General features: G+C 47.0%; 1 protein-coding gene across 11 annotated transcripts in view; it reads left to right on the plus strand.

The window, feature by feature from the left end:
• Positions 1 to 8,450, plus strand: part of fat1a (FAT atypical cadherin 1a) — a 72,641-nt gene extending 64,191 nt beyond the window's left edge. For 3 of the 11 annotated variants that reach the window (XM_030094125.1, XM_030094124.1, XM_030094126.1), the window contains 6 exons: positions 1,033 to 1,501; positions 1,584 to 1,737; positions 1,904 to 2,014; positions 2,123 to 2,766; positions 3,890 to 4,027; positions 7,441 to 8,450. In XM_030094125.1, coding sequence (XP_029949985.1) covers positions 1,033 to 1,501; positions 1,584 to 1,737; positions 1,904 to 2,014; positions 2,123 to 2,766; positions 3,890 to 4,027; positions 7,441 to 8,102 — 2,178 coding nt within the window. In that variant the 3' untranslated portion in view covers positions 8,103 to 8,450. Of the gene's footprint in view, positions 1 to 1,032; positions 1,502 to 1,583; positions 1,738 to 1,903; positions 2,015 to 2,122; positions 2,767 to 3,889; positions 4,028 to 4,476; positions 4,682 to 4,792; positions 5,429 to 5,487; positions 5,600 to 5,972; positions 6,009 to 7,440 lie in introns of those variants that run through there. The other 8 variants (XR_003931664.1, XR_003931666.1, XR_003931667.1 and 5 more) reach the window with 8 other exon arrangements.
• The last annotated feature ends 3,946 nt before the right edge of the window (positions 8,451 to 12,396 follow it).

The raw sequence follows: 12,396 nt of genomic DNA on the forward strand, positions 1-12,396 counted from the left end.
TCCTTTCACATGAGGGCCGATGGGAATGTGGTGGTGGGTCGAAAAACACACACACACACAGGAGCTATTTTAGTAGTGGGAGGGCAGCAGACAGCAGTTTTCCACACATTCCTTTTCTCGTCTGTCTGGCGGAGCCGTCTGAAAAGCCAGACTGGAATTGAAAAGCCCAGCTGGGTACAAGACAGATTTTGTTTATCAGGCTGCCTTGCACAGCTTTCAATATCTACAGTTTGTGTGTCTGGTATTGTGAAATACCGTGAGATCCGGTTTTTGTATCCCACTAAGTTTTTCAAATGGATGGAGGCTTGTCATGCCATGATCAGCGGAGATAATCACCTCCACACCGACTTCACATTTAGCTTTCATTTGTGTGAATCTATGCTGTCAACTCTGGTGCTATTTCACTAACAAGTCATGTACAAAAAAGTCTAAATCCAGAATTTTTAAAGATTTGAAGAGTTGCCCTGAGTTTTTTTCTGATCATAAAGCGCTCCTGATTCCTCCTTTAAAAAGCTGGCTTTTTTTTTACTTTATATATTTTGAAGACATATGAGGCGCAAGTGGGAACAGACCTGGTGTTTAAAGATCTGTTTGCACGATCCTGGACTGGAAACAGCATTGTTTCTGCATTCTCCAAAAGTTTTGATAACATTCTCAGTACTGTGAGTTTCAAAAAAGTCGTGCTTTCAGAGACGGAGAGTGGTTTTCTTTAAAAACACGGTGCTTTGTAATGATTCACTGACTCCCAGCTCCTTGTTATTTAAACAAACAGGCAAAACACAATGAAAGTTTGCTTTTCTGCATTTGAAAAAAGCAGCCGTGCACAAAGGGCCGCCACACATCTCTCTCTGGTTTTGTCTCACGGTGTTCAAAGCAGAACAAAACGACGGCTGTTCGTTCTTCAATCACGAATCAGCGCCGCCCTGCGATCCACTAACCAGCTGTTCAGCCCAAGTTGGAGTACTTGTTGAAAATAGGTTGACAAAAAGCAAATTTCATCTGAGTTTCTTCCCTTCTGTGTCTTTCCATCAGATTGTGAACGGCCGCCTGCAGTACAAGTTCGACTGCGGCAGCGGCTCGGGGCTGGTGTCGGTCCACAGCGCTCAGGTCAACGACGGCGAGTGGCACTCCGTCCTGCTGGAGGTGGACGGAAACTACGCCAAGCTGGTGCTGGACCGGGTGCACGCCGCCTCGGGCACGGCGCCGGGCACGCTGCGCACCCTCAACCTCGACAACAGCATCTACTTCGGCGGTCACGCCCGGCAGCACGCCTCGGCCCGCCACGGCCGCAGCCTGCCCACCACCAGCGGCCTGCGCGGCTGCATGGAGGCCATCGCGCTCAACGGCCAGGAGCTGCCTCTCAACACCAGGGCGCGCCGGGCCCACGCCGTGCTGGAGGACATCGTGGACGTGTCCCCGGGCTGCGCGCTCGCTCCCGCCGAGAGCTGCTCCAGCAACCCGTGCACCAACGGAGGGAGCTGCACGTCGCTGCCCAACGGAGGTACGAGACGTCGCACTCGGATCAGATTTCATTTCGGTTTCAAAATGCTCGGCGTCATTCTCCCTCTTTCTGCGTCCCACAGGCTACTTCTGCAAGTGTCCCGCCTCCTTCATGGGCACGCACTGTGAGATCGCAATAAGCCCCTGTGCGTCCAACCCCTGCCTGTACGGCGGCACCTGCGTGCCTCGTGCCGATGACTTCTACTGCCAGTGCAGAGGGCAGTACTCAGGACAGAGGTACCACTGTGCTTTATGGTCATTCCTCCATTATGATGAGAGATAACACTTATGATGTAGTTTTATGCCGGTTTGTAGTGTAAAACCTCGACTTCCTGTGGACAAGGTTCCGAAATGAAGTATTCATGCACTTCCTGAGGTTTTATCCAGTGTATTTTGTCTCTAGGTGCCAGCTGGGACCTTATTGTAGGGACAACCCCTGTAAAAACAGTGGCAAGTGTATCGATAGCCTGGACGGTCCGGTGTGTGAGTGTGAACCAGGATTCCAGGGAGACCGGTATGTCAGTCAGATGTTTCTGTCAATACGTATTCAGAAAGTGGCAAGGATCTGATTTCCATGAGACCAAATTTCTCTTTCTCTTCAAACTTTCCTCACTGGGTTCAGGTGTCTGACTGACGTTGACGAGTGCATCAAGAACCCGTGCGCCAACGGCGGCCAGTGCCAGAACACCTACGGCTCCTACAAGTGCAACTGCTCGCTGGGCTTCAACGGTCAGCTGTGCGAACTCCACGCCGAAGTCCGCAACGAACTGGTCTCCACTGCCTGGAACATCGGCATGGAGGAGGTGATCGGGATCGTGGTCTTCGTGTCCAGCATCTTCATACTGGTCCTCCTCTTCATCATCATCCGCAAGAAGGCGTGCCGCGGCCGGTCCAAGAGCGACGACGACGACAAGCGTCCGGGCGGCTCCAACGTGCCTCACTCCTTCCTGCAGAGGCCTTACTTCGACGCCAAGCTCAACAAGAACATCTACTCGGACATCCCGCCCCAGGTGCCCGTCCGCCCCATCTCCTACACTCCCAGCATTCCCAGCGACTCCAGGAACAACCTGGACAGGAACTCCTTTGAGGGCTCGGCCATCCCGGAGCACCCCGAGTTCAGCACCTTCAACCCGGACTCCGTGCACGGGCACCGCAAGACGGTGGCCGTGTGCAGCGTGGCGCCCAACCTGCCGCCGCCGCCGCCCTCCAACTCCGTCTCAGACAGCGACTCCATCCAGAAGCCCAACTGGGACTACGACTACGACGGTGAGTCTGCGCCCAGAAACAGCTTTTCCCGTCTCCTTCACGGTAGATAATGACTCCGTTTAACGAGCAGATGCAGTTTTACTGTGGGAATATGGCTCATTGGGCGCACGCACACACACACACACACACACACACACACACACACACACACACACCCACACACACACACACACACACACACACACACACACACACACACACACCAGACTCAACCAGAATACATCTAAACCAGGAGTGTCAAAGTCATTTTACTTAAGGGACCTCATCAAGCGTCTTTTGATCTCAGTTGGTAAACCAGTAAAAAGTTAGCATGAAACCTTTAAATGACAGCAATTTTAAAGTTGTTTTAGTCCGAAGAAGTACGAGCCCAATCGTCAGCAACAAGAACGAACGTGAGGTTCAGCAAATTCAGCACTCAGTGTGGAGAATCCAAAGGTCAGCGGAGTGACTGATTATTTACTTTACACCAAATGCTTCCTTGTGGGCAGTTGTCATCACAGAAAGTTAAAAAAAAAAAAAAAAATGAAAATCCAGATGGATAGATTTGACCTTCTGTGCTCGAGGCATGTTTTCAGGATGTCTGTTTCTCAGCTCTCATTTGGTTAACTTTCACCCATAATCTAAGGTCACGGTGACACGTCTTTCCCCATTTTCATAAAAATGGCAGTAAAATACCTTTTCATTACTGCACTATATATTTTACACAAGTCTGCTGAGGCTTGGATATGAACCGAAACTTTGCTGCCGTCTCTGTAATTTGTCCGAAATGACGTTGATCCTTCCAGGAAATTTGTTTGTGGGACATTACAGGCGAGTGTTACTAAAATCTGCTCTTAAAAGTTATTTTCAGGCAACGTAATCCCTGTGAAACTGCCGGCAGGTTTTGATGTGTGAAGGCATTTACCTCTCCCAGCAGTGGAACAACCTTTAGCTAAACACCAGTTTGACTATTTTAAATGCAATCTGGACACTTTATTGGCAAGTATCTCGTTCACGCCTCGTGAGAAATTGACCTGGGAACTTAATGTGTTTAAAACTAGATTTGGCTCGGTGTGGCCTGCATCATTTAGTCAATGAATTTCTGACTCAGCGCACTAAAATGCTGCTGCGCTTCCTCCTGTAGCGAAAGTGGTGGATTTGGACTCGTGCCTGACCAAGAAGCCGGTGGAGGAGAGCGCCTGTCATCCGTACAACACCAGAGGCAGCATGTCTGAGGTCCAGTCCCTCAGCTCCTTCCAGTCCGAGTCCTGCGACGACAACGGTACGCTCTCAGGTTAAACCTGCTGCTTTTTTGGCACTCGGAAAAATAAACAAACAAAAAGTGTGGTTTTTCAAAGTGTGAGGCAGGGTCAGGCGCCTTTCCAGTATCATTTTACATTTTTCTGAGATATCTTGATAATAATTGCACAATAAAAGTTTTTGTGGAACACATGAAGACTTACTATTTCACAGGATCCTCCCAGACTTTGAAAACACCTGTATTGAGCTAACGAGACAGCTAACAATGAGATGTCATTTTCTGATGTTTGTGAACAGCTATCCTGAATTGTTTCTTGCGATCAGCCTGCAGGGTTTTTTTTTGCCAGTGTCTCCTCTGCCTTTTCGATCTGAAATGCTAACACTTCTTCTCTGCATGCTCGGAGCGGGCGGCCCACCAGTGGCTCAGGGGTCATGTCTTCTTCTCTCTCTCTTTCTGCTGCGGGGCCTCAGCTCCCATATGGATCAAATCAGTCCACAGATCCAGAACTCGGTTTTAAATATGGGGGGTCCGGCCTGTAAGTCCTCCATCACTGCCGGTGCAGACGGAAGCAATCGCAGCGCTGTGTGATTCTCCAGGGATTATTTTATCACCAAACATCCCGACTCTGTTTTGTTTCTGTTTTCTTAATTTAACCTTCAGAAGGAGTTTGATGACTTATCAGTTTGTTCACTTTGACGTTCTTTTTTTTACTTTTGTTTATTTACCAGCATGCCTTTTCTTCTCCTTTTTCTTTTTCTCTCTGTTTTTCATCACCACCCCCCAAAAAAGATGTAGATACGAACGGATGTTTAAAGCAAACATCAAGGAGAATATCTCAAGGGTATACATGCATTTTTTTTTTTTTTTTTTAATGTTTATTTTGCCTCCATATCACACTGAATTACCCTCCATGATCACTGGGACTGTTCTGCTCATAAGTCATCAAACCTTCATCTTTACCTCTGAAATTGACGCTCCACCCTGATTTGAATTAGATTTTGCTCCGGACAGGTAAATTTGTGTCCCCCTCCACCGTCCTCTCTTTCCAAACGTCACGGCGCTCGCCCCTCTCTGGGTGGGAGTTGCGTCTCGCATCTCTGGGGAATTTCACCGATTCTTCCATCTGTACCGTCAATGGCACCCGCTAGCATTCAGTATGTTGTTGTCGTCTGTGTTATCTGGCACAAACAAACCCACCTTCCCTCCCACTCCTCAGTCCGCCCACACAGAAAAACACAGCCGACGCCATGTTGCCTCCCGTCATTGTCTTGTGCCCTGCCATTAAACGCCCCCCCCACAGACGTTTCAATACAGAAAAGGGTGTCTCGCAACGAGGACGACGTCTGTGGTCGTGTTGCTTGTGTCGGCATCACTCCCACCACCATGTGTTTCATGTGTTATTATTTTTTTTATTTCTAGTATTAAAGGCATTTTCTCTAATGCTCGGTCTCTCCCCCCCCTCCTCCCCTGCCTCTCACAAGCCTCCATAGTGACAGTAATCCACCTTGTCAACTGTGTTGTTGACACGGTGGAAGGAGAAGGTACCTCTTCCAGCTTCCATCTGCCCGTGCTCGTCCTCGCTGTCGTTGATGTGTAGGTTTTTTTTTAGAAGCAGCTGCCATTATCTTACACTGACAAGCCTCATCCAACCCCGACGTCTTCCCCTCCTCACATCCAGCTGCTAATTAAAAAGATATGCAAATACAGAATTAACCAGGCTGCCTCAGTGTTGCCTTCTGGTCTCGTTATTGATCCCTCCCAACTTTTTGATTACACACGTCAACAAGTCTGTTTAAGAAAATGGCAATCCTGTCGTGAGTTCATTCACCTGCCCGTCTTGTCGTCATTATTTGCCCTTCACCACGCCGCTGCCCTCATCTTCATTCATGTTCTGGACCGATTGTTCCTTCCAGGCAGGTTTTAATGACTTTCTCTTTCTCTCCCTTCCTTTCTTGCATCTTATAAGAGTCTTTTTTGGCTCATGATCTCAAGAACCCAAGAGGTGACGTTTCCTTATTCATCTTTGTGTGCCTGTTGTTCCCACCCTGACCCCGCCCTCAGTGGGCCTCGGCCCCGGCGCCGGGGACTCGTCCTCCGGCCAGCGGGTGGCCCGGATTGTTCCGGCACACCTGACCGGTCGCTTCCAAGGCTTCTCTGGAGCTTGAAGGCGATCTGCCATGACGATCAGGTGTGCTGGAGCAGGAGGACGCCTCCTGGAGCGCCAGGGCTGAGAAACACTGCTGTAACCACTAACCCGAAAAACCCCCGAGTCCAAACCTCCAGAGCTGGTGTGTTCCTGCACCCAGCAGAGGCAACTGCATAATATATCAAACTGCACAGGAAAAGGAAGGAAATTTGTGTTTGTTAGACAATATTTTATTAGTATTATGCTTTTTGGCAATAAGTATTCACTCATTCTACCAGACACAAATTTCATTAGCTTTTGTGTGTGTTTTATGTTATTTTCCCAAAAATATCTTTATTGCATGGTTTTGGTTCTGTGAGCACATTGTGTAATATGACAAAAGTTGTTGCTCAGTGACTAACTGAACATATTCCTGGTCTATCATGTTTTTGTGTGTGTTTCTGTGTGTATTTGTGCGAGTTTTCCGTTACATCATGATAGAAACAGAAGGAATTATTAACATGCAAACAAGCTGCATTTGAAGTTTTCAGTCTTAAGCTTCATTTACAGTTTTTTCCGCACAGAAGATTTTGAACTGCAGCTGAAAATGCACTTTGGATTTGTAGCTTAAAGTCATGGAGTTGCTGCTACATGACTGTTTTAAACAATCACGACCACTCAGTCGCAAAATTTAGATTTATTATCAGTGAATGAACATTTTATTCTTTCATCACATTAATAAATTATTGTCATAGATATACTTTCAACAAAAGGAGAAATTTGGGAACATAAGAACACGCTGAAGGAACTCCAGTTTGTCACAGAACGATCAATTATTAACACAACTCCAGACAAGATGTGCAAAAAAATCCATGTGGATTTTCTGAGAAGAGAAATATTGATGTTATCATTGGGTCGGATGGAGCTGTAGCGAGCTTCAAAACGCCGCTGATAACCAACTCACAGAGTGTGTTTGCTTGTTAAGAATGGATGACGTCCCTGAAAATACATTTCAAGAACAAAAACATCAAAAGAGCCAAGCGTCTGCCGAACTGAGGCATGAAGATGGAATATATGTGTTGTTTTTTTTCTGGTTTGTGAGCGGCGTGTGCAGTGTGTGAGGAATCTGCCGACAGAGCGCTGTGAGGTTGAGTGTGCAGCCTTGTCGTGTTGGTGTCGCTCTGACCTGTGTTCCCCCTGCATGGTGTGGGTTTTTAACATTAACACGCTGATATTCGGTGAATGTGAGCGAAGGAGCTCCGCCTCACGGCGCTGACCTGCGTTTGTCGTCCTTCCCCCCCCCCTGCAGGATATCACTGGGACACATCTGATTGGATGCCGAGTGTTCAACTTCCTGGAATCCAGGAGTTTCCTCAGTATGAGGTTGTGGAGTCGCCCGCTCCTCTGTACAGCGACCCGAGCGCCATCGACACCGATTACTACCCTGGCGGCTTTGACATAGAGAGCGACTTCCCGCCGCCGCCTGAGGACTTCCCCGCCAACGACGACCTGCCGCCGCCGCCCCTGCCGGAGTACGGCGACACGCTGCGGCCCCTCGGCAGAGACTTGGACCCGCCCGCCGCCGGTCCGGGCGGCGTCCGGCAGCGCCCGGCCCTGCCCCAGCTCTACAGCCTTAACCAGTATCTGCCGCAGCACTCCTACCCGAGCGACGGCGGCGACGCGGAGGGGCCGGGTGCCAGTTCCACCTCCGCCACCGTCACCCCGGCGTCCACCATGGGCGCGGGCGGCTACAGAGGCGCCTTCCCTCTCGGGTGCAGCCGGGACTTTGATTCCTCGGCCCTGGACAACATGTCCATGTCTCTGTACACGTCCACAGCCTCGTGCTCGGACATGTCGGCGTGCTGCGAGGAGTCCGAGGTCATGATCAGCGACTACGAGAGCGGCGACGAGGGCCACTTTGAGCGGCTGGCCATCCCGGCGCTGGACTCCCAACAGCACACTGAAGTCTGACACTGGATCCAAACAAAAGTGCCTGAACCTACAGCTACACCTTACCCATCGTCCGCCATCGCCCTCACCAAACACACACACAGACACACACACACACACACACAGACACACACACACACACACACACACACACACACACAAAATAAAAAAGATGTGCAAACACACAGGGGGTTGTTGAGACTGGTCGAGACGGCCCGGAGAAGCCGCAGGAGCAACTGGGCGTCCTCTTCGCGTCTCCTCGGTCCGACTCCTGCCCCTCTGAGTCGACGGCGCCATCGCTTTACGTGACTGTCATCACACACAGGAAACGGACTGTGTGAAGCATCAACATTTCAGTGTGCAACAGGATTAAATGAAAAGAGAAAAAAAATCATGAGAAAATACAATAGAAGATTATATCGTAACAATATCCTTTTGTTTTTAGAAACCAAGCAAACTGTTTTTATACAAGTCCTCATGTTCAGTGTAAATTTCAATGTACAGTTTTGATTTCAAAGTTTACTAGGTTTTGTAGATATTCTATGCTTTTATTTTCGACAGAAAAAAAAAGTTAAATGGTGTGACATTATCAGCCTTACTGTGCTTACATTCACTGAAAAAAAAAGAAACACTTAAAAAATGAGAGAAGAGAAGAGCGTGGCTTTTCTGATCACAGTGTACTCGTAAAGTTTATCGTCTCTTGCTCATTTCAAAAAGGGTCTTCAATGAACGACTGCATATTATTGTGTTTTTTTTTCTTCTTCTTTTTTTATTTCTTCGTTTGTTTGTACATTTTGACTTTGGAACCTCTTTATTTTTCCACCAAGAAAATGGGACCCAATATATTTATAGTGCAGAGTTATCCATGGACACGTGACTTTTTCAGGTGTCTGTGTGTGTCTGAGCAATGCTATGGTCTTGTTAAGGTTTTTATTGAATACTGCCACAAGCTCACGCTTTCCTACTGGCAATAAATTATTCCTAAAAAATACTCCAGAATTCTGTTTCTGTTTATTTCCTCTGACGTTCGCGTGTTGAATGAGGACTTAGTCCATCCGTCTTCTTCATGGCTTTGTCCAGTTCAGGGTCATGGGTCGCTAAAACTGATCCCAGCTCATAATGGGTTTTCAATGAACTGGTCACCCAATACTAAGAGACGCAAACACACACACACAGGTGCTTATATTCACACCGATGGATTAACAAGCATGTTTTTGTTTGTGACTGGAGGCATTTTCTCACCCGTCGCCCTGTGTTTGCAGTCGGCCCGCCCCCGTCCTGTTTCCAGCTGAGTCAGATAGTGGAGAGTTTCCAGCCTCACAGGCAGAGCCGCCGGCTCGTTCTGTGCTTGAAGCGTCGGTCTGGTTCTGACTCCGGTGGATCAGCATAAACTTCTGTGTCAGCTTTCATGCCGTCGTGAGATCTGCGGCTCTGGTGACCCCGTGACCCCTCATGAGTCCTGCAGCTCCCCACCAGCAGGCTCAGCAAGAATCTGCTCCTCCGAGAGGCATTTGAAGGATATCTGTGACAGCTGTGAGAGATGGAAGTTGATATTTAAATCTCAGAAGCTCCAAAAATGAATACAACACAGATCTGCTTCAGCTGAAAGAGAGTGAGAGCTTTGTAAGGATGAACTTTCTAATGACTCACAGCATTATGACACATGAAGGTAACAATGGTTATCTTTGTCTGTGGGTGTGGGTGAACTGGACAGGTGGTCATAATGTTATGGCTCCTTCAGTGTGTAATTCATGCTGTACAACCGCTTTGTCTAAATTTGGACGGAGGTGTGGTTTTGATGTCTACAGCTTGTGCTCATGAGTGAAACTGTCTTTAGTGGCAGAGCCTTCAATCCCTACTTTAATAAATGTGGAGCTTTTAACAAGCTGTGAATCTTTAATTTTGACAAATAGCTACTTATAGATGCATTCCCCAGGCGCAGAACTTACAGCTCTGCTTTTCACACACCTTATTTTTCATACGGACCCAATATTTTTAAAATCTGTCACAAAGTGAGCAGTTTTTTTTTTTTCATGAAACAGATATATTTCTAAAATCTTGCTTTAAAGGAGTTTGAAGTTTATTAAACCATCTGATACAATATTGCTTCATTTGCATTTGTCTTTAAAGATTTCCAAATTTGACAATCACAGTAAAACAATAGCACATCAATTTATTTGAAGACAGACAAAAAGAAGGTTGTTTTCATTCGAGAGACGGAAAATCATTCCAACCATTATTGATTGCAGGTAAAATAAACCCTTTTCAGATGATCATTCACACACGTCATTTTAAAAACACCAACAAGCACGTCTGATTTGTGGAGGGAAATCACACAGGTATAACATATAAACTCCACAAAGAAAGTGAGTGTTGCCCACACGCCACCTGGTTTCACGGCGCTATTATAGCCCATCATAATCAGATTAGTTAAAAAGATATTGACGGTGCAGTGTTTGAATTGTAAAGAAAACCACGTGTGTGCATTCGGTGGCAGCAGAGCCTCACTGTCGTGGAAAATCAGGCTGTAAAGTTCTCTTTTCAGTAAGTAATTGAAAAATACTTCAGGATTTGTTGGTGTGTGACTGAGGACAGACTACATACAGGATGGACAAGGCAGGGTATTTGAGGATAAAAAAAGCTCTATAGTGTCTTTACTTCTCATTACAAAGTGAAATCGAGCTTCACAACTTGCTGGAGCTGTCCTCAGAGTCTCTCTCCTCCCTCCTCCGTCACCCTGTGGCTGCTTGCATCAACAGATCCTGCTTGTCTCACATCGGGCCGGTGAACTAAGGCGACCCTGCTACCTCCAGGCCCCACTCCGCCGCCGCAGCGCTCTGTGATTTCCCTGTTTGTCTCTCCGCAACACACTGACCGGGTCACGGCGCTACGCAGGACCGACTGTTTTTCTCCTTTTTTTATTCCTCACGGGGCCTCTGCAGCAGAGAAATGACCTTATGACTTTCGGCTGAGTCGCTCCACGCAGGCCGACTGCTGTCACACATTCCTCCTCCGCCTCCCTCTAATGAATCAGATCATGTCAGCAGCGTGAGAGCAACAGCTCACCGCTAAAGTGACGGGGATGCAGTCTGCCGCTGCTGGACCGAACAGAGGACTCACTTTTATTGGCCTGTTTGTTTTTTATTGCAGTGTCACTGTTGGGTTCAGAATCCAATAGCCTTGGCTTACTCGTGAATGTCTATATGAGTAGGAAAAAACTTCCACAGTACTCCGGTGTAAAAATGAAAAAACAAAGTCTTTAATCCACAGTTCGTTATTTCTTCTTACAGGAGTATTCCAATCTAAGTCTTCCTAAACAATAAACAATTCTACGGTAAGAAAACCATGTGGCTCAGTCCTTAATTACTTCAGTTCCAACTTCCTCAATTCTCTTCTACGCCTGCTCCCTGCATGCGTTTTTTTCATCCTTCTTAAAGCGACAGTAACCTATTTTACTACAACCAAATACAATTACAAAACACTGTCTTTAGATGTAATTATCTTTCAAATAAACATGAATTAAACCAAATCAATCTTAAACAGCATTTTAACAATATTTTCTTAAATTATTTATTCCATGAACTTAACTCTCAAACAAAAATGTGAATTGTGCTTACTTATTAACTTAAACATGAATTTACATCACTTGGCTCCCACATACCGGCCCCTAATTGTGCTCTTAACTAGACACAATTACCAAACAACAAATTAAATGGAGCCAAGATCTTAAAATCCTCAGGTGAAAACAGTCCCTGTTCACAGTCTTTTAGGTAGTGGGCTTCATGCCTCACTCAGCTTCTTGTAAGAGGCAAATTTTTGTGATGGGTCTGTCCAAAGTGTTGGTCTTAGTTTTAATCCGGACCTGGCGTACCAGCCCAAATTTGTCTGGCACTGTGTGGATGACCCTTCCGGTAACCCATGAGTTGCGTGGAGCTGAGTCATCAACGATTACCACAATGTCTCCAGTGGTGAAGTTGCGGGATGGATAGTTCCATTTTTGGCGCTCTTGCAGTTCTGGAAGATATTCTCTTACCCATCGCTTCCAGAATAGGTCTGCCATATACTGGATCTGTTTCCATCTTTTTCGTGCATACAGATCTTGTTTGTCAAAAAGACCTGGGGGCAGAGATGGCTTGGGCTTGAGCAGCAACAGGTGATTGGGCGTCAGCGCCTCTAGGTCATTTGGATCGCTGGTAGCTTTGGTTATCGGCCTGCTATTCAGAATCGCTTCTGCCTCACATAGCAGGGTGTGTAAGCTCTCCTCATCAAGCATCTGTTCCTTCAGTGTGGTACTCAGAATCTTTTTTACTGACTT

Source organism: Salarias fasciatus, chromosome 6, assembly GCF_902148845.1.
Source record: "Salarias fasciatus chromosome 6, fSalaFa1.1, whole genome shotgun sequence".
NCBI classification, from domain to species: Eukaryota; Metazoa; Chordata; class Actinopteri; order Blenniiformes; family Blenniidae; genus Salarias; species Salarias fasciatus.